Source organism: Arvicanthis niloticus, chromosome 3, assembly GCF_011762505.2.
Source record: "Arvicanthis niloticus isolate mArvNil1 chromosome 3, mArvNil1.pat.X, whole genome shotgun sequence".
NCBI lineage: Eukaryota > Metazoa > Chordata > Mammalia > Rodentia > Muridae > Arvicanthis > Arvicanthis niloticus.
In genome coordinates, this window is record NC_047660.1 from 53,216,960 (window position 1) to 53,238,084 (window position 21,125).

At 47.4% G+C, this 21,125-nt stretch overlaps 1 protein-coding gene across 4 annotated transcripts in view; it reads left to right on the forward strand.

The window, feature by feature from the left end:
• The window catches only part of Ptk2b (protein tyrosine kinase 2 beta), a 120,129-nt gene that overhangs the window by 83,334 nt on the left and 15,670 nt on the right, over positions 1 to 21,125 (forward strand). For all 4 annotated transcript variants that reach the window (XM_034497597.2, XM_034497598.2, XM_076930819.1 and 1 more), the window contains 19 exons: positions 47 to 225; positions 606 to 693; positions 2,627 to 2,706; positions 10,215 to 10,277; positions 10,463 to 10,517; positions 10,929 to 11,069; positions 11,327 to 11,401; positions 11,941 to 12,042; positions 13,223 to 13,340; positions 13,753 to 13,792; positions 14,171 to 14,217; positions 15,039 to 15,089; positions 15,455 to 15,552; positions 16,233 to 16,317; positions 16,634 to 16,734; positions 17,003 to 17,118; positions 18,193 to 18,293; positions 18,458 to 18,547; positions 19,363 to 19,567. In XM_034497597.2, coding sequence (XP_034353488.1) covers positions 47 to 225; positions 606 to 693; positions 2,627 to 2,706; positions 10,215 to 10,277; positions 10,463 to 10,517; positions 10,929 to 11,069; positions 11,327 to 11,401; positions 11,941 to 12,042; positions 13,223 to 13,340; positions 13,753 to 13,792; positions 14,171 to 14,217; positions 15,039 to 15,089; positions 15,455 to 15,552; positions 16,233 to 16,317; positions 16,634 to 16,734; positions 17,003 to 17,118; positions 18,193 to 18,293; positions 18,458 to 18,547; positions 19,363 to 19,567 — 1,835 coding nt within the window. The remainder of the gene's footprint in view (positions 1 to 46; positions 226 to 605; positions 694 to 2,626; positions 2,707 to 10,214; positions 10,278 to 10,462; positions 10,518 to 10,928; positions 11,070 to 11,326; positions 11,402 to 11,940; positions 12,043 to 13,222; positions 13,341 to 13,752; positions 13,793 to 14,170; positions 14,218 to 15,038; positions 15,090 to 15,454; positions 15,553 to 16,232; positions 16,318 to 16,633; positions 16,735 to 17,002; positions 17,119 to 18,192; positions 18,294 to 18,457; positions 18,548 to 19,362; positions 19,568 to 21,125) is intronic.

Consider the following 21,125-nt stretch of genomic DNA (forward strand, 5'->3'; position numbering starts at 1 on the left):
AGCCCAGTGGGGGTGCGTCCCTGATTCTCAGCCCTCTCCTCCTTAGGAGATCATCACCTCCATCCTCCTGAGTGGGCGAATAGGGCCCAACATCCAGCTGGCTGAATGCTATGGGCTGAGGCTGAAGCACATGAAATCAGACGAGATCCACTGGCTGCACCCACAGATGACGGTGGGCGAAGTGCAGGACAAGTATGAGTGTCTACACGTGGAGGCCGAGTGGAGGTAGGGATGTCACCCTCCCTTCCAGCACTGCCAAGGCTCAGAATCTCCTAGAAAACTGGAGTGGCTTTCTAGACTTAGTCCTCCCACCATGTCCTGATGAGAGGAGTTTTGAGATCTAACCTGGCTTTGTAGAGAATCCTTATTTCAGGACAGTATCTAGGTTACAGTTCCAGACCAGATGCTGTTGGTGCTGTGGTAAAGGGGAGTGGAGGGTGGGAGGGAAGGAGAGCCCAGGCCAAGGGTTGGTCTTTGAAGTAAGGAAACTAGCTTCATGGATAGTCCTTGCATGCTGAGGGGTAGGGGAACTTTGGCCCTGTGAGTCCTACTACTCTCTTGGGAATCCAGCTTCCCAGTGTCAACCAGAGTCTATCTCGTTGCAGGTATGACCTTCAGATCAGATACTTGCCAGAAGACTTCATGGAGAGCCTGAAAGAAGACAGGACTACGCTGCTGTACTTTTACCAACAGGTGAAAAGCACCCCAGTGTCTCATGGCTCTTTCTTTAAATGCTGAGAGTCCATTCTCTTCAGGGGAAATGGGAAGCTAACAAGCAGCCTTCTAGAAGGCTTCCCCTGAGGCTGCTTCTTATGCTCCAATCTCCCATCGGTGTGGCCAGGTACCTGTGAAGCAGGAAAAGCAGGTTGGTGCACAATGAGGTGTGGTTTCCAGCACTTCTGCCACTGACTACCCTGGTAGCCCCAGGGACTTCATTTGCATGACTTTGCTTTCTCCTCTTTAAGTTTCTGCTCTTTAACCTCTGCTCATCTGCTTTAGAGAGTTGTCTCAGGGACCAAATGATGCCCGCAGCAGAGTGCTGGCAAACTGCCCTGAGGAAGAACTAATCATAAGTTGGAGTTCATACCAATTCCCATGATGTAAATACTCCTGTTGCGGCCTCTTTCAGGCTACCAACATGGCATCCTCTAGCTCACAAAACTTGTAAAAGTCTGCCACCTGGCTCTCCTGAGCTGCCTGAACCTTTCTCACACACCTTCAGACTGAACAAGTAGCAGCCGCAGCAGCCAACAGAGCAGGCACTATGCTTTCTCTCTGTCTCTGCACCTCACTTCCTGTTGGCCAGACATCAACCCAGATGTTTCGTGGACTCTGAGTGACATTTATAACTGCTTATCAACATGGGCTTGGATAAATCACTAATTCCTCCCCCAAATCTTGTTTCTTTCTATCATCCTCCCTTCCTTCCTTCTTTCATCTCTCTTTCTCTTTTATTTTTCTTACAATAATAAGGACTGAACTCAGAATATCACATCCGCTAGGCAAATGTTCTTCCACTAAAGCAAATCCTCAGCCATTTTTCTTCTTGCAGTGCCTCAGTTTTAGTCTTTTTCAAAGATTTGTTTATTTATTTATTTTATGTGAGTACACTGTGGCTGTCTTCAGACACACGAGAAGAGGGCATCTAATTCCATTACAGATGGTTGTGAGCTACCATGTGGTTGCTGGGGATTGGTCCCAGGATCTCTGGAAGAGCAACCAGAACTTCTAACCCCTAAGCCATCTCTCCACCCTGCCTCATTTTTATTTTATTTGTTTTTTTTGAGAAAGGGTCTTTCTATGCAGCCCTGGTTCTCCTGGAGCTGGTTGTGTAGACCAAGCTGGAACTCACAGAGATCCATCTGCCTCCCAAGAACTGGGATTAAAGGCACGTGCCACCATCTTGGCTCCAGAAGAATCTCATTAAGTTGATTAAGCTGGCCTTGACAAACCCATGTAGCTCAAAGAAACTTTGAACCTATAACCCTCCTGCTTTAGTGCTGCTTTAGGGTAGCTGAGATTACAGGCCTAACCACTAGGCCCAGCTTCAGTTTTATTCTGTCAAAAATGGCAATGGGAGAGGGGCATGGAAATGCCTCTCGTGGTGGGATACTGTATTAATTCCTTTCCTATTGCTGTAAGGGGGCACCATGACAAAGGGAACTTACAGAAGACTTTATTAGGTTTATGGTTCAGAGGGTAAGTTCAAGACCATTATGGTGGGGCATGTGGCAGTAAGCCAGCAGGCATGGTGCTAGGGCTGAGAGCTTATATCCTTAAGTAAGAGGCAGAGAGAAAGAGAGAGAGAGAGAGAGAGAGAGAGAGAGAGAGAGAGAGAGAGAAACAGACATTGAGAATATTCTCTACTTTTGAAACATCAAAGCTTGCTTCCAGTGACATGCTTCCTCCCACAAGGTCATACCTCCTAATCCTTCCCAAATAGTTCCTCCAGCAGGGGACCAGCCATGTAAATGTATAAGCCTATAGGGGCCATTCTCAATCACACTACCAATATATACATGAAAGACAAAGACCAGCAGGTATCAATGTGTTTACCTCCCAGGGCCTCTGCTTTAAGGAGGAAAAGTGAGGGCATGAGTTTGACCCTTGACCTTTCTCCCACCAGCTCCGGAATGACTACATGCAACGCTATGCCAGCAAGGTCAGTGAAGGCATGGCTCTGCAGCTGGGCTGTCTGGAGCTCAGGTAGGTAACTGTGAGCCATCGTCCGGGAAAGCACAGTGCTGGCTTTAGACTTGTTGGCTTGTCCCCCCTCTAAGAAGTGAAAGTAGACATGTGAAAGACAGGAAGAAGAGGAGAGGGGGCTAATAGCCTGAAGGACTCACTGTCTAGTCTTTATGATAGACAAGGGAGAAGACACACACACACACACACACCCGCTCTACCTGATTACTTCCCACCTAGGGCCTGTCCCCACCCACCCCATGCCCTGCCTCCACCCCCTTTAGCCTGTCTCCGCCCTCATTTCTAAGCTGCCAGTCTCTCCTACCTACTCATCACTGCTGCTGTTACTCAGTGATTCAGAAATGCTTCTAGAACTCTAGCCTGGGTCTAGGAAACCACTCAAAGGTAGGGTCTTAGTCTGGGCTGTCCATTGCTGCATCCCAGGCTCCAAGAAGTAGGTCCTCAATCTGTACCTATGTTAGCACACCGTCAAATCACGACTTCCAGTTCGTAGTGTTTGGAGGTTTGCATGTGTGCCATTAATTATATTTAGAGACAGAATGAGTATGTCTCAAACAGTCTTCTACTAGGAGAAAATGTCCAGATAAAAGAAAGTTGAACTGTTCCTGGAAGGAACTGAAAGATTTCAACTAGCAGATAATGGGTGGAGTTAGGGTGGGGACCTGGGCATTCCAGACCCAGGAAATGTGGGAGCGAAAGCTGTGGCCAGAGAACCGCAGGGAATGAGATAGTGGAAGCAATGACCATTATGATGACATCATCAGGATGACATCATTAGAGTGAGACAGTACAGTCTAAGAAGCCAGGCCTTACCCTTGTCTCTGGTGTTTCCTTGCCATTTGGGGCAGAAGAGGACCCTGTGGCTAAACCTATGTGCTTAGCCCGGTCTTCACCAAGGCCACAACACCTTCAGTTTGACTAGCCACCTGCTGCTCTACCTCCCTCCCCTGTTCTGCACTCCCATCAGTGTAAAAGTAGCTCTCACATCTAGTGCACATTGTGGTTACCTGGGAGGTAGATACACTAGCATCCCAACCCCACCCCTGGCCCTGTGATCTACAAGACCTCAGAAGATGAACTTTTAGCTAGCCTCTGAGGTGGTTTAGAGGCAGTTAGCCTGGTCAGAGTTGCTGAAAGACTTTCAAGGACTGTTGCCAGGGAAACCATGACCAAGTGTTACTTTTGTTTGGCCCAATGTGTCATTCTGGGGGATTTCTGACTCTACCCATGACATCCATCCAAGGTGACTGTAAACGGAACTCTGCCGACACTTCCATGGAACTGGGGACCTTAGAGAGAGGTTGATGGTGTCCATGGTAGGGATTGTGTAACCAGAAGGTGAAGGTTCCGTTTTGATTTGAGTAGCTGAGATTGTTGGCTTGTTTAGGACTTCCCATTTCCTTACAGTTAGTGGCAGCTGGTCCCAAAAAGCAAGGACTCAATAGCACCCAGTGTAGGGTCTGTCATCTTGAGTGCTCAGAGCTGGTGCACCAGGGAACACAACGAACTTTGTTACACGTGCCCTTGTCTGTCTTCCGTGTCTGCTGTAGTCCTGAAGCTTGGACCAGATACGACAGGCTTCCACTCAGAAATGAGAACATGCTGAAAAGCGGTTCTATTGAGCTTTATATTTGTGGGGCTCATGCTGGACTGTGGTGTCACTTTGAGACTCCAGTAAGCTACCTGTCCAGATCTGCTGGCAAATGACTTCATATTCTTACACCCTTCAATCATCCTCAAACTGATATTGGTCACGGCCCAAATGGCAAGCATGTCACTCAAGGGTTAGACAACCAGAGAGGTATCTGAATTGCCTCTGTAGCCTCATTGAGAGGGTATGGTGTACTAGAGTCTGCCATGTACATCCTGAGCCTGAGAAAGAATCAGGCTCTAACTCTGAGGGCCAGCGATGTGGTATCCCAATGGGTATGTGGAAAACACCTATGTAAACCTACTAGGCCTCCAGGCCCAGTGAGTTTCAAGTGGAAAATGTAGAACACATGGCTCTCACATGGTGATGGGGTGAGTGGATGTTTAACATCAGGTTATTACTATTTCTTACCAGGAGTAGGACATATTTCTGAAAATCAGACCGTAAGGCAGAATCTTCTAGAACTATGGTTCTTTACTTAAACTCATGGGCAATTGTGCCTCCTTCTACCAACATCAAGGATTGCATAACCTGCCTACAGATAAATGACATCACCAGAAAAAATAACATATCCTTTCCTGGTTTAAAGAAGCATGAGATACACATAAGACAAGAAACTAGTGACATCAAACCTCAGGGGATTGGTTCCTGTTGAGAAAATTGGGCTGATTGGGAAAACCAGAGGGTCTAAAGCGGGGTGCCTGGACAGGAATCCCGAGTCTTCATTTGCTGTGCTGCTCTCAACAAGTTATGTAACCTCTCTGTGCCTTAATTTCTTCATCTTGAAAATAAGAGTGATGTTAGCAGTAACAATCTCGGAGGGCTGTTGGGAGTAGAACATTATCAAAAGGGTTCTAGAATTAGTTGTTTATTCATTGACTCTATAAGGGGTCTGAGATCTGGAGAGTCCTATAGAGAGGGAGAGGGACCAGGGGGAGGTGACAGGCCCTGGAAGGCTGCGAAAGGGTGGCCAGAATGAAAAAAAGATGTTCAAAGAGGAGCAGGCAGTCTACCTCTGTCCCTGTGCCAAGTGGGCAGGCTAGGGCCTTTTCTCATTACTCTTGATTATATCTGTGGTACAGGATTTTGTGTGTTCAAGGCAAGTGCTCCAGCACCAACACAGACACTGCAGGTTCAGTTTACTCTTTGTTGTTGTTGTTGTTGTTATTTAGAGGAGTTTTAGGTTCACAGCAAAAGTTAGCAGAAGGCACAGAGGTTTCCCATGGATCCTGGGACACACACACACACACACACACACACACACACACAGCTTACCGTGTTATGAGTATCCCTCAAGAGCGGAGTAGTTCCTATGGTGAATGAATATTCAGAGATACACCAGAGTCACTCACAGCAAGGTTCACCTCAGTGTCACACATTCTGTGAATGTGGACAAACGCCATGCAGAAGTTTCACTGCCATGAACATCTGTTGTTTGTCTCTCCCTCCCCGGCCACCACTGATCTTTGTATTATTATGGTTTCGCCTTTTCCAGGGAATCACATAGTTGAAATGATAGCTAATTGATATTTATTTATTATTTATCGAAGGGTGCTTTATAGATGCCAAACACATCACTTTGTGTAAGTATTCTACTGTTGGGTTCAGGGTGGAAGCCAAGAAAATATACTTCAGATGCAGAAGCTTAAAAATGAAAGCTTTATTTTCTGAGCGCCCAGGAAGGTGGCCAGCAGGATCTGAACCGTATCCCCGAAGGAAGCCTGTACATTTTGAAAGGGTGGGAACACAAAGCAAGGAGGGAGTTGGGGAGAGCTGCAATGTTATCCAATTGTATTTTAATATTATGGGTTAAGCAACGGAGTACCTATTGGAGACTGGGCCTTATCCAGGGCACCTGGCTTCAAGGTCCTTAGTTCATTCTCCTAGACATTGGGTCTGGAGTTCAGAGTGATGTGAGGAGAAAGGAGTAGGTCAGTTGCATGCAGTTAATCAGGGCATAACAGGCAATTTGGTTATATATTTTTACAATTTATTCACCTTGCTTTAAATAACAGCAATTTCTATATTATTTATCAGTTAACAGACAACTAAGAAAACATTTGGAGAAGTGGGTCAGGTGTTCGCTTCTAGGCCCAGAATCATGAACTTGTTTGACCCTGTCAGCAAGATGAAGAAGTTGTCCTTGAGATGGCTGGACTTTTACAACAGAAACTGGTCAGCTATAGGGAAGTCTCCAGCTCCCCTAGGGCCTGGAAACTTGAATTCAGTTTTTAAAAATGAAACGGTAGTACTTAGTTTCTTTTTCTTGTTCCCCACTACTCTTTAAAATATGAAGTTCATGGGCCATATACTAGAAATTAGTCAGAAGCACCAAATAACTTGTCTTCTTTGACTAGATGGAACAAGGAATATTTCCCTTAACCAGCACAACAACAGAACTTTCTGAACCAAAGAATCATAGTGAGTGTGTCACCAGGACTTGTTAAGTAGTTAGTGACTGACAAGGTTAGGGTTAGAGAAAGAATACTCGCCTTGCTTTGCTTCACAAAATCCACAAGGAATTTGACCTTGTGGTTAACCTGTAAATGTTGGCAACAAGGTAACATTTTTATTACTGCCAAGTGGGTTTTGCGTGTCTTTATTTTCTTCAGTCCTGGGGATTGGGTGTGGATCAGTTATGAGTCTGCACCCACCCATAGACTGCTGCCATCTAGTGTTTGCTTTTCAGAATTGCAGGCTCGTCCAGGGGAGAACCTGCGGGTACTAGAGGCAGTCCAAACAAGTGGTACCTCTTGTCTCTCCCCTCTTCAGCCTGGGAAAAAAAAGCTCTATTTTAAAGTTTTGTTTTTGATTGACACATAGTGATTGCATGTATTCATCAACATATGATTTATTTATGGTAAGAGCGTCCAATATCTGTTGCTGTTACTTTTGAATTATGCAATTGTTGTTAGCTTCCGTCACGATGCTGTACAGCAGAGCACGGAGCTTATGTCTCTTCTCATACTGTAACATTATAAAGTGGTTGGGTGTGGAAAGGTAAAGGCTTCCATATTTGGTCAGCTTCTTTATATGGTGTAAGTCAGTGCTACCTGCCTAGATTTATCTGCATAGGGAACTTGGAAACGGGTCTAGGAAAGCATGTATTTAAGGAAAAGATTGTCCACTCATGATGAGCCAGCTCAAGAGTCTCTCCAACTTTGAAGCCTTTTCTGCCCCTCTCTCTCAGCTCATGCATCTTCCCACATGCTGGACTGTGACATCTGCCAGACCCTTAACTTTAGGTTGGTTCTGTCTACCCTGATAAACAAAAACATCAATGAATCGATGTCTTAGACTTTTTTTGACTACTTTGAAATTAAGATTTCAAAGCTCACCCCCAAAGACACACCTCATACAACAAAGCCACACCTCTCCTCCCAACAGTCCACCAACTGGAGTATTCAGACATATGAGCCCATGGGGCCATTCCACCATACTCTACTCCCTGGTTCCCATAATCAGGGATCATAATGCAAAATGCATCTAGTCCAACCTCAAAAAAAATCCCAATAGTCTTTCAGTTTCAACATAGTTTAAAAGTCTGAAGTCTCCTGAAACTCAAGGCAATCTCTTAACTGTAACCATGTATAAAATAAAATGACAGATTGCACACTTTCAACATACGACAGAACAGAATATATATATATATATATATATATAATTTAAAAAGGGAGAAAAGGAGACATGGTGAGAAAATACTTGGCCAAAGCAAGACTGAAAACCAGCAGGGCAAACTCTGGATCTTGTTGCTCAATGTCTAATGTCAGAGGGCTTAGATGGCTCCACCCCAGGGGTTCTCAACCTCCCTGATGCCGCAACCCTTTAATACAGTTCCTCATGTTGTGGTGACCCCTAACCATAAAATTATTCTGTTGCTACATCAGAACTGTATTTTTGCCACAGTTATGAACTATAATGTAAATATCTGGTATGCAGGATATCTGATATTCAACTCCCAAGGGGGTCATGACCCACAGGTGGAGAACCACTGATCTATTCTTTTGCTGCCATTTGCAATATGCTTCTCTCTCTGGATACTTCCACTCCCTGTATGTAGCTCTTCTTGCCAGCACATTGAGATCTCCAGAGCAATCCAGGCTTCGCTTTCCCAGCTTTATGCAGTGTCTTCGCAGTGGCTTCATGCAGGGACTCCCCTGCCACACACCTGGCCTCAGGGGCTCTGCTCAACCATGGAGGAAGACTCCATGGCCCCTTTACTCGTGTATCCTTTCTGATGTGAAATCTAGGATCATGTGGACGACACTGTCAAGTTTGACTGCCCATGTGGATAGAGCCTAGACCACTGAATCACATTTGCAAAAAGATTCCCTTTGTTGTTGGTTTATTACTAACCGTGTGACAGAATCCATATTAGGCTGTCTTGTAATCTCTACCAAGAAAATTAATCCAACACTTCTTAATTTAGCATCGGGCAGATTCTTAGGACAAGGGAAGTCAGCAGCCTCATTTTTTTTGTTAAAATATCACAAGAGTGATATATAGCCATGTGTCCAATACTTTTCTCCTCTGAAACCTCTTGAATGGGTCCTCTATAGTCCACATTGCTCTGAGCACGATTGTTTCCAAGCCCATTAGGATGGCCCATTAGGCCTTACTTAAAAGATTCAACTGCTTTCCTAGCTAAAAGTTTCAAATTCTTCCACATTCCTCCAAAAAAAACCCCAGCATGGTCAGGTATGTCATAACAGTACCCCACTCTGGGTACTCACTTCTGTCTTCTTCTTTTTTTCTATTGCTGTGATAAAATGCCATGATCAAGACAACTGATAAAAGAAATCATTTAATTTGGGTTTACAGTTTTAGAGGGTCTACAGTTAAGTCAATGGTAGAAGAACAAGGGAGCAGTTGAGAGCTTGTATTTTGATCCACAACTACAAGGCAGAAAGACCACTGGGAATGTTGGGAGTCTTCTGAAATTTCAACGCCTGCCCCTGATGGCACACCTCCTCCAACAAAGCCATACTCCCCAGTCCTTCCCAAACAGGTCCACCAACTGGGGACCAAGTATTCAAATATATGAGCCTATGAGACCGTTCTCATTCAAACCACCACACTTGGTAACTCAGAAAGGACTAAAATGCCCTTTTTAGTTCTGTTTCAATATTTGTACTGTTACAACAAGACTGTGTGAGGGAAGCCAGTGTGTGCAGTTACCCAGGGCATGAGTTGTAGCTCACTCAGTCCTACAGGGAAGGTGAACAGTCACACTGACTAGAACAGTCCAAGGAAGGCTTGCTCTGAGGTTTTCTAGAGATGTCATGGGAAGCAGGTAGCACTGGCTTGGGGGATTTCTAAAGTTGCCATGACTGACTGATCTTGGAGAACCACAGAGACCTTTGGGTAGGTGATGAAGCACCCTAGGCAGGCCCCTTATGTCTCATAGTTGAAGCTCCTCCTGCTATCATTCATCCTGTGATTTCAAGACCTTCCCTACATAGACTCATTCCTCTTTCCAGGCATTGCGTTTCCAAAACCCAGTAGAAGGAAGTGGCAGAGCAGAAGAGCCATGGTTCTGCATTTTCTAACTTCTCTCCTCATTTGGGGACATTTAGGGATGGGTAATTCCTTGTCAAGATGGGGCTTTCCTGTGCTCACACTGCAGTGAACATCTCTAGATGCTGCCATCAGCATGTGGAGTGACCAGAAGCACCTCCAGATATAGATAGGGGTTTCCAGCTATGGGGGGATAGTGCCAAGTTGTCCCCTGATGGTCCCTGCATCTGGTAGATATAGATGCTCCCGGGTCAGCACGTGGATGTTGGATGCCCTACTCGAGGCCTCAGCCTTCAGCTCTCAGCCCTTTTCTCCATGCCATCTCTCCCTCTCTCCCCAGGAGATTCTTCAAGGACATGCCTCACAATGCACTCGACAAAAAGTCCAACTTTGAACTCCTGGAGTAAGTTCTGTGTCAGGCATGAATTCCCCCACCCCTCCCCCAGTGTCCTGCTGTCCGGTTCACCTGCCAATCTCCCCAGGAGCCCTAGGGCCCAGTTCCCTAGTCTCTAAGCCCTCTCACCTCCTTTTGGTTGGTCAGAAGTTCAGCACGTGTATCAAATGTGGCTTCTGTTTTCCTTCTTTCAGAAAAGAAGTTGGTCTGGACCTGTTTTTCCCAAAGCAGATGCAGGAAAACTTAAAGGTGAGGGCAGCCGAGAGCAAGGAGCCCAGGGAGCCCTGCTCAATGTGGGTTCTGGGTCAAGAGCTAGAGAGTCAGGAGAAGAGGATCTACTGCCTTAGGCTACCTAACATAAGACAGCAGATGCTTGTGATAGTCCCTCCAGGCCTGGGACTCAGGATGAGGTACACCTGGCTCAAAACTGCCTTGGAGTCTTGATTTCATTACATGACCTGGGTGGTGGGATTCCGTGCCTCCCACCTTCTCTCAGAGGGTTAGGGTATGCTTCTGTGGAGACAGTCATGAGCTTCAGGGAATAAGTTCAGCATCCGTCATGGTGGGGACCCCTGGAGCCACGTTGTAGCAGTAGGCAGCCTTTCCATAAGATGTAAACAGGAAGCTGAGTTGACCCTGTTCTCCCCATCTGCCGCTCAGCCCAAGCAATTCCGGAAGATGATCCAGCAGACCTTCCAGCAGTATGCATCACTCCGGGAGGAAGAGTGTGTCATGAAATTCTTCAATACTCTGGCGGGCTTTGCCAACATCGACCAGGAGACCTACCGTTGCGAACTCATTGTAATGGCCTGTTCTTCTTACCCTCACCCTGCCTGACCTCCAGGCCGCTGGGATGGAACCCCAGGGAGCCAATGTGGGAGAAAGAGGAAAGTGGTCAGGGAGAGAAAGGGGATGGGAAGAGGTGAGCTGTATGGTGGGGTTTAGGATGAAAGGGCTAGAGAGATGGTGGTGTTTATCTACTTTAATAAGATTTGTTTAGAGCTTCTGAATATGGCTGGGCAGCATGGGAAACAGTCCCCTGTCTCCTTTTATTCCAGCAAGGATGGAACATTACTGTGGACCTGGTCATCGGGCCTAAAGGCATCCGCCAGCTGACGAGTCAAGATACAAAGGTAGCGAGAGCTCTAGAGTGAGCCTCAGCTCAGCTCCGGCTCAGGTCTTTTTCCTCCTCCCTGCTTCTTCTTCTGTTTCCCCATCAGCTCTGCTCCCCCCCTGTGTCCCCATTGCTCAGGGCAGAGACTTTATAAGGGCTCGACCTTGGCCTTGGTGTAGATTTGTTGAGAGGATCCGGGGATAGCAGCGAGGGTTAGATGGTTCATTATTTGTCGTGATGCTGATGCACAAAGTGGAGTGAGGAGCGAAAGAATGCTGTTGCCGTTCTTGTGGTGCAAAATAAGCCAGTGACTTCCTGGGAACCTGGGTCCAGTTCTGGCTCTATACCCCAACTTCACATACAATCTTGGCAAGAGTTCCTTTCTCCCTTTTTCTTCTGCAATCTGAGTGTCTTAGGCTTCTGAGATGGACTTTCTAGCAATATTCTCTCTATTTTCAAAAGAGATCCCACCCCCTCATCCTCACCTTCATCTTAACCAGTTTCCTTGGTCAAACCCTGAGGTTAAATGGTCTTCGGTCCTCTCTGCTTCCTTCACAGCCCACCTGCCTGGCCGAGTTCAAGCAGATCAGATCCATCAGATGCCTGCCATTGGAAGAGACCCAGGCAGTCCTGCAGCTGGGCATCGAGGGTGCCCCCCAGGTGAGCATTTCTGAGGCACCTGGAAGCTCTGTGGATAAGACTTATTCAAGCCAACCTGTCCAAGTCCAGGAGGGACTAGGGGTTCTCTGTTAACAGATATTATTAAGAAAAGTGTACCCACAACTGGCAAGAGAGAGGCGCCTACCACCAAACTCAATAATCTGAGTTCAGTTCCCACCTTCATCCTGACACCCAGCTCATGTACCGGAAGGAAAGAAATGACCTGTAGAGAATTGTTCTCAGAGCCGGGCAGTGGTGGCACATGCCTTTAATCCCAACACTTGGGAGGCAGAGGCAGGTGGATTTCTGATTATGAGGTCAGCCTGGTCTACAGAGTGAGTTCCAGGACAGCCAGGGCTATACAGAAAAACCCTGTCTTGAAAAACAACAACAAAAAAAAGAAGAAGAAGAAGAAGAAGAAGAAGAAGAAGAAGAAGAAGAAGAAGAAGAAGAAGAAGAAAGAGAGAGAGAGAGAGAGAGAGAGAGAGAGAGGATTGTCCCCAGATCTCCACATTTATACTGTGGCAACTTTGTGGCCTTTCTTCTGCAGCCACTAATAAATAAGTATAAACCAAAATAAAACTCCACTCATTATCCAAACAATGGTAATGATAAGATTTAAAGAAATTTGGAGGAAAATTATTTCTTTAACATCAACAAAGAAGTAGAAAAGGCTTTAGGGTAGGTAGAGGTGATTGAAAATAAGATACATGCATAGCAGAAGTCTAACAATGGTTTAGAAATCAAGACCTGAGGGGCATGGGGCTTTTTTGTAGTTAAAAGTAGGAAAGAGACCTCAGACCACCAAACATTTGTCTCTCTTCTCTTAGCAGCATGCTCTGAGCCCCAGCCTCATCTGCCTCCCAATTCTCAGTTTCTGCCTGTACACACTGATCACTCACCAAATACAAGGCGTTGTGCTACTTGCTCAAAGATCAGAATGAGACGCACACCTGGCTTTGCAACAAAGAGCACTAGGTAGCTAGCAGGAGGGATGGACAGTGCGCCCTCTGGTGGCTGTCTCTAACAACACACAGAATAGTCAGGAAAGGTGTGGGTGGAGTCCCACGCAGTGGGGCCAAGTCCTGCTGCAGCCCCTTCTTCCTCCCTGGGGGGGGGGGGGGGGGGGACTCAAGCCCAGACCCTGCTTTCTCACCGGTGGCTGGCCCCTTCTCTACAGTCCTTGTCCATCAAAACCTCGTCCCTGGCAGAGGCTGAGAACATGGCTGACCTCATAGATGGCTACTGCAGGCTGCAAGGAGAACATAAAGGCTCTCTCATCATGCATGCCAAGAAAGGTGGGTTTCTCTTTGGAGGTAGACTAGCCCAGAGGTGGGTGGCAGAGAGAAGATCAGGCATTGGCTCTTAAGTGGAAGCAAAGATTTTTAGGAGCTTGAGGAGGGGCTAAGTCTATTCTAGGTGGTCAGCTACTGGAAGTAACTTCTGGAGGGGCTGTGTTTGTAGCCTCTGGCATATCAGAGCCTTTGATAACATATAACTGTTCTGTTCTGTGTGACCCTGATTGGGGACCAGTCAGGAAATGGGCAAGACTGGAGCATGTGATATTGGCAGGAGGAAGTTTTCAAAAAGGGTTCTAGTTCCAGCTAACACCATGGTGCTGACAGGGGGCCTTAGAAGCAGTGTTCCATCTACCGTCCATTCACCTGCATGTTCCTGGCTCCAACCATCCTTTCCTCTACTTTTCCTTAGACGGTGAGAAGAGGAACAGCCTGCCTCAGATCCCCACACTGTGAGTACAAGAGAGATGTCTCTATGGGACAGGGCTGGAAGACGGGGCAGTGAACACCACCACCACCTGCCTTGTTTCTGAGAGAATGCTTGAGTCTCTTCATTTCATTAGAATGTGTGTTCCCTCCCAGTGCACAACCATGGGAATGTTCCCTGTCCCACTTGGTGCTTTCTTCAGAAGAAGGCTTCTGTTTTTCCTTCAGCTCTTGTCCGTTGGAATCCTGGGCTACACTCCCCAGCTTGCTGACAGCCAGGTTGGCTGCTCTTAAAGATCCAGCCCGTGCTGGGTGTGTGGATGGAGGTAGATTGAGGCAGCTTGAGGGAAATGTTTCAGGGCTCTGGGGTCAGCCAGCTCCTTTCCTCTTACCTTCTACTACAGAAACCTGGAGGCTCGGCGGTCCCACCTCTCAGAAAGCTGTAGCATAGGTAAGCATGCTCACTGAACCCTCAGCCTCTGCTCCTCCCTCATGCTCGCCCATGCCTATGCTTCCTCTGCTGATGATACCAAACCTTCTCTCCAAGTCAAGTCTCTATCGCTTCTCAATGATGGCTCAAAAATAAGCCAGACATGGTGGTGCACGCCTTTAATCAATGATGGCTCCAAAATACCATTCTTTGTAATAGCAAATGTGAATAGTTTATACCATGGTGCTGTTTTGATCTTGGTCAGCAAATTGGCACAAACAATACAATAGATTGAATGACTCGAAAGCAGCCATTTCTTTCTCCGAGTTCTGGAGGCTGGCAAGCCCCATCTCTGCAGACTCTGGCTGAAGAAGGCTTGCTTTTGGGTTTGTCTCCTTGCTATGTGGCCACACAGTAGAGAGAGCAAGCTCTGCTCTCTCGTCCTCTCCTTTTAAGAACACTAATTTTAATCAGAGTCCTCTCCTCCTGATGTCATCTGACTCTAATCACTTCCTAGAGGACATCAGATGTCACACTGTAGGGTAGGGATGGGGCACGTGGATTTGGGAGCGATAAAAACACCAAGTTAATAGTAGAGTACAATGAGTGATGTGTCATTTGAAACTAACAAAGCTGAGGGAATACGCTCGGATTCAAGCTAAGTGTCTCTGGCTGTGTGGCTTCCCTGAACCCTGGTATGGGAGCCTGGACTCTCCTGAAGGACCCCGTCCCTCTCACTCCTTTGGATGCCCTGGCTTCTCGGCAGGAGCCATGGCTTAATTCCTGGCTGAGCCCAGTGAAGACACATAGCCCATGGGCTGGGCCCCTTTCTGTCATTACAGAGTCAGACATCTATGCAGAGATTCCCGATGAGACCCTGCGAAGGCCAGGAGGTAGGTTCTTGAAGAGCTGGTCATCCCTCCACCACTGTGGCCATAGGGCCCTGGGAAGTGACACCATGAGTATTCTTGGAGCACCACAGGGGAATCTTCTGTCCTTCCTTCATCCTCATCGACATGTGCTCGGACAGAGAAGAACTGAGGAACCCTTGGTTTGGGAGCTGATATTTTATTACAGATTGGCCTTAAGTGGGTCTGTGTAGCTTCAGTGAGGACCTTAAGAATGTGGACCTAGGACCCAGGGAGATGCCATTTCCAGCTACACCCTTGGATTTTTGCTGTTGAACACTCAGGTCCCCCTGGAGAAAACTAGCTGGACTCTGGATTCTGTGACTCCCCTGTTTTCTTCTTCTATGCAGGTCCACAGTATGGCGTTGCCCGTGAAGATGTAGTCCTTAATCGCATTCTGGGTGAAGGCTTCTTCGGTGAGGTCTATGAAGGTGTCTACACGAACCATGTGAGTTTGTGTATTTATTTCTATTTCTAGAAGTAGAAATAGACTATTTCTAGAGCACCCAGGGAGTGAAGAGGATGAGACTCGTTCCTGAGATTGGGGAGCAGTGTGCTAGGGGTGAAAACATGGTGGGCTCTGAGGCTTGTGGGAGAATGCAGAGGGAGGACAGTAAGATGAGGTTAGACCAGGACCTAGCGGATCAAGCAGGAATCAGTGTTCAGGTTGCTGAAGCTGAGGTGAGCCTTGTCTGTGTGGTTAGACTTCAAGCAGGCTGGAGAAGGCAGACCCTATAAAGAATAGGATATTTGAAAGCAAGCAGTAAAGACAGAGGAGGAGGACCTGCTCTCTTCTATGGAGGCTCCGTGTATTCTGTTTATCTGCTTGCCTTTTGGCAGATCATGTGACTCTGTATCCTCATCTGGACACAGGGATTGAGCTTTCTGGTCTCTGAAGCTCCTTATAGTTCTAACACAGAATGATCTGGAAGGAAGAAAACCAGGAAGAGAAAAAGTGTGTGTGTGTGTGTGTGTGTGTGTGTGTGTGTGTGTGTGTGTGTGTGTGTTGCCACTCAGGAGCCACACCATCTGCGTAGTCAAGTCTGAGATGGCCGTGCTGAGGCTGGAGCGAGAGGACTCCTTCTTCTGAAAAGCACTGGGGTCCATGAACATACACTTCTATTGCAGAAAGGGGAAAAAATTAATGTGGCCGTCAAGACGTGTAAGAAAGATTGTACCCTGGACAACAAGGAGAAGTTCATGAGTGAGGCAGGTAGGCATCCCCTGGGGAGGGGCCCCTGAGATGCACCAGGCCTTGGGGGAAAGGGAGCTGGGAGGCTGGGAAGGAAGTCTGTGCAGTAACGGGACCCCACCCCTAATATTGACTAAAAAAAGGTCTCTTATCCCATGTTTCACAGTTGGGGCAGGAAACTGCATTTCTCTTATGTGTCTAGGAGTGGGGCTATAGCTTGGTGGACTACTTGCCTGGCATGCATGAGGTCCTGTTTGATCCTCAGCACTGGGGAAAGAAAAGCAAAATATTTTCTGTATGACCTTTAAGCTGCTCCATCTCCCTCGCTCTCCTTCAGTGATCATGAAGAATCTTGACCACCCCCACATCGTGAAGCTGATTGGTATCATTGAAGAGGAGCCCACATGGATCATAATGGAACTGTATCCTTATGGGGAGGTGAGCTCGGGGGGCTTGATGAGGGACTCCACGTGACAACTGGGCTGCAGCTGAGCAAGGCATGGAAGACATTTACATAGCAAGGAGTCTTTACGACTTCCTGCCTTCTGTATTTAGCTGTTAGGTGGAGGAATTGCCAAAACATATAACTATCTTTGAATTTGCCCCTTAAAGGAAATGAGGGGTCAGTGGCCATCAGTAGCCTGGCGCCTTGGTACCATGCAGGGGCAGAAAGTCATTCTGATGTTATATCGCTCTCTTTCTGCAGCTGGGACACTACCTGGAGCGAAATAAAAACTCCCTGAAGGTACCCACTCTGGTCCTGTACGCTCTACAGATATGCAAAGCCATGGCCTACCTGGAGAGCATCAACTGTGTGCACAGGTAGGAGTGTGAGACTTTTACCTGGTCTCTGAGAAGGAGACAGTGTGTAGAACTTGAGAGTGCTGTGGTCCTAAGCCAGAACCCCAGCCTGGTCTGTACCTGGCAACTGAGAGTGATGAGCACTCTGTACTCAAATAGTCTCCACGAAACATTTCCTCACCCAGAAACTTAAAAGGTCCAAGGATACTGAGAGGAAGTCCAAAGTCTGAGGTCTCACTGTGACTTCTGCTCTGTGACTTCTGCTGCGTCCTGGCAAGTACTGGGAGAGGGGCTGCCCTCTGGCTCAGAGCTCCACCTCCTCCACTTTGCCTAGGAAGAAGGGAGTGGGCTAGAGAAGTGTCTGGAACCTCCTAGGGTCTTTTGGTCTCTAGCCTAGTTCTCCAGTATCCCTGAACCACCTTCTACTTTAACTATGGCTATGTAGGTGACTCTTTCCTACTCCCCAGTGGCTTTGTTCTCATTCCCTTGAGAGCATGAGCCCTGAGGAGACCACTCTGGAATGCTCACTCCACCACAGACATGGCCTGTGTGGCTTTGAGCCTGATTCTGTACAGAGCCATGTAGGAGTTACAAATATATCCCTGCCCCCTTCATCCACTGACTCCCTTGGAGCTCCTTCTCAGTCCAGCCTGTGTCCTAGAACAAAGTCATGATCAACAGAAACAAGAATCCTTTTCCTTGGGAGTCACATTCTAGTGTGAGGGACAAACGGGAGTTGCACCTGACCTGGAGCTAGGGTGATGTGCTCACAGGTTTGTTTCTTTTATTTATCTGAAGCTGTGTGTTTTAAGAATCATCCTTTTAGTAGCAGAAACTGCAGAAAGTGGCATGGCCTGTGAGAAGCAGGGGGACCCTTTGGGGTTAGTGGTGACACTAAGAACACAGATGGCCCAGGTCAACAGACACTCCTCAAGGAGAGCCAGATGCTTATGAATTTCAGAGTTATGTTTCCCTGGTGGCACTCTCTTTCTGTCAGAAACCTCTTGGAATGTTTCTTTGGGCAGATGCCTGGCCTTCTTCACATGTACCAGGGTCCCAAGGCAGTGCCTCATGCTAACCTTTGATTCTTTTCAGGGATATTGCTGTCCGGAACATCCTGGTGGCCTCTCCTGAGTGTGTGAAGCTGGGGGACTTTGGGCTCTCCCGGTACATTGAGGATGAGGACTATTACAAAGGTGAGGGCTTCCCAAGGGCCAGTACAGTTTGTAGAATTCAAAATCCCAGAGCAAGGAAGTCTGGGGTTCAGGCAGCCTTGGCCAGTGGTCTCTGGAGACTAGTAATACAACTCTGGGTCTTACATCCCTAAATAATCCTTGCAAACCTATTTGTCCACACAAAGCCTCTGTGACCCGTCTCCCCATCAAATGGATGTCTCCCGAGTCCATCAACTTCCGCCGCTTCACAACCGCCAGTGATGTCTGGATGTTTGGTGAGTGGCGGTTCGGGTGGGCCTGGAAAAGTGCTGATTCTCACATCTGTGGCCTGGGCAGGAGGGCAGAACAGAAAACAAGGGTCTTACATGTGCCCCCACAGACCCTAGTGGCACTGAGAAGTCCCAAAGGTGTAGGGAGTCAGGGACAGGGCAGCCATGACAGGGGTGAGGGCCTGATTGGGATAAACTGGGTTCACTCCCTTGTAAAGACTCTAGTCACAAGCATGTACTACATCAGCCACCCCCAAGGACTGTGTGGGAAAGGCTTTGGGGAGTCCTTAAAGAAAACTGGCCAGCTTCTTTTGGCGAGGAAGTGCAAGGAGAGAGAGAACCCAGGTGTATGTGATGGACATCACCACTTTGCACATGACCCCTGGCCCTGCAGCTGTGTCTGGGAAACGACGTCACCGCTCTTCCTCAGCATTCTCCACCTGAGGAAATTAAGGCTCAGATGAGCCAGGGCCTTGCCCAAGGACACAGGCAACAAGTGTCAATACTAGTATTAGAATTCTTCAACCCATAAAGAAGAGGCTTTGTGCCCCACCCACTCAAGAGGAAGTTCTGATGAAACACATAATAGCCTCCTCTGGATCCCCAACACCTTAGTAGCTCCATGGGAAGGGTTCTAGGGAGTAGATTGTGGTTCATGTACTATAGGCATGGGCTATAGCTATCTTGGCTGCACCACTGTGGTGGGCAGGACCTCAGGAGAGAATGCTCCTCCTCCAGTTGGGACCAAACACCAGTGGCCACAGTCATCCCTGGGGACAGCAAGTTGGTCCCTCCCCTGAGTCTCCCCTCTCTGCTCTCAGCTGTATGCATGTGGGAAATACTCAGCTTCGGGAAGCAGCCTTTCTTCTGGCTTGAAAACAAGGATGTCATCGGGGTGCTGGAGAAGGGAGACAGGTTGCCCAAGCCTGAACTCTGTCCGCCTGTCCTTTACACACTCATGACTCGCTGCTGGGACTATGACCCCAGTGATCGACCCCGCTTCACGGAGCTTGTGTGCAGTCTCAGGTGAGCATACTGTGGTGAGCTGTAAGTAGAGGATGAGGCTTCAGATGCGGCAGGGGTTTCCAGCCCTGTGTAGTGGGGTGTTTTGTTCCCCTTTGTCAGACAGAAGAGTTCAGGCTAAAGTTGGTGACTTGATGCCTAATAGTGATAGGTAAAAATGGCACTTATACCAGAACTTCCTTCTGATCAGCACATGGAAGGTGCCCTCCCATCCAGTAGAAGCACACTGGGTAGCAGAGAGTGTTGGAAGACAGAAAGTTGAGACCAGGTTCACTTCCCATGCAAGTTCAGAGGTGAGGGCAGCCTGGGGAAGCCTTGTTCAGTCTGATGCCACATGGAGCAACTACTTATGTCTGTGACCTTACCTGCTTTCCCTCTCCACTTGACTATCCTTCCAGTTATGGAAGAATAGGGTTCTTTTGATCTGTTATCAAGACTGTGCCCCACAGGTTACCTGTCTATTCTTTCTGTTTGGGAACCAGTGGCCTAAGGCTTAAATCCTTCTCATTGCCCAGCTGCCGTTTCTCTAGTGCCAGAAGGCCACTGGCAGGACTGTTATCTGTCGCATGGATTCAGGGTCTCCATCTGCCTGCCTGCCACTTATGAATCATCGACTTCTTTTGGTTTCCTTTAGGGTAGCGATCTGCAAACTTCCGTTAAAGACCCAGGTAGTAAATATTTGGACCTTTACGGTTTATGTTAGTCTCTGTTACAACCTCTTGGCTCGACCATTGCAGCCAGAGGCGCTGGTAAAGGAAAAGGCTGGCTGGGTTTGATAGTTTCATCTGTGTATGCCAAAATATGGCATTATTGTTATGCCACAATTTTTTTTTTTAAATCAATCATGAAAAAACATGGTGACCATTCTTAATGTGAAACTATGAAAAAAATAGGCTGGGAGGGTGGGCTTAGCCTGTGGCCACCCTTTGCTGACCTCTGTCTTAGGGAAACTTGCTTAATGAGCTGAGATAATGTAGCAAACTGCGAGCATGTGTGTGTGTGTGTGTGTGTGTGTGTGTGTGTGTGTGTGTGTATGAGTGGGTGTATACACTGGGGAACAAGACCAGGGTTTTGGGAATGTTATGCAAGTGTATTATCACTGAGCTACACTCCTGGCTCTAGTGATGTAATTTGAGGGCAAGAAAATAGGCTCTAGGCAAGACATGGCATCGCGTGCTTATAACTCCGGCATGTGAAAGGTAGTGACAATAGGATCATGAGTTCAAGATCATCCTCAGGACAATTTTTTTAAAGAATAATGGGAGGCCCAAGGGAGAAGCTAAGAAAGCCCAAGTAAAGATGTCCCTGCATTTTTCTTTTTTGGCTTGGAGCCTCGAACACATTCTGCAAACTGTAGTTTTACAATGGTTATCTGCTCTGGACTTCCCTCAGTTACTCTTCTAATTTTGCACCATCTGTTAGTCCTTTTATCTGGAATCCTGAAAGTTCTAGGATAAATGTAATTGAAAGATACGACCAGAGAGGATAAAAGCTCTGGGGTAAAAAAGGAAGGGTCTTGAGAACCCCAGGGAGCCTTGGTAGTTGCCTATCTCTGAGCTGA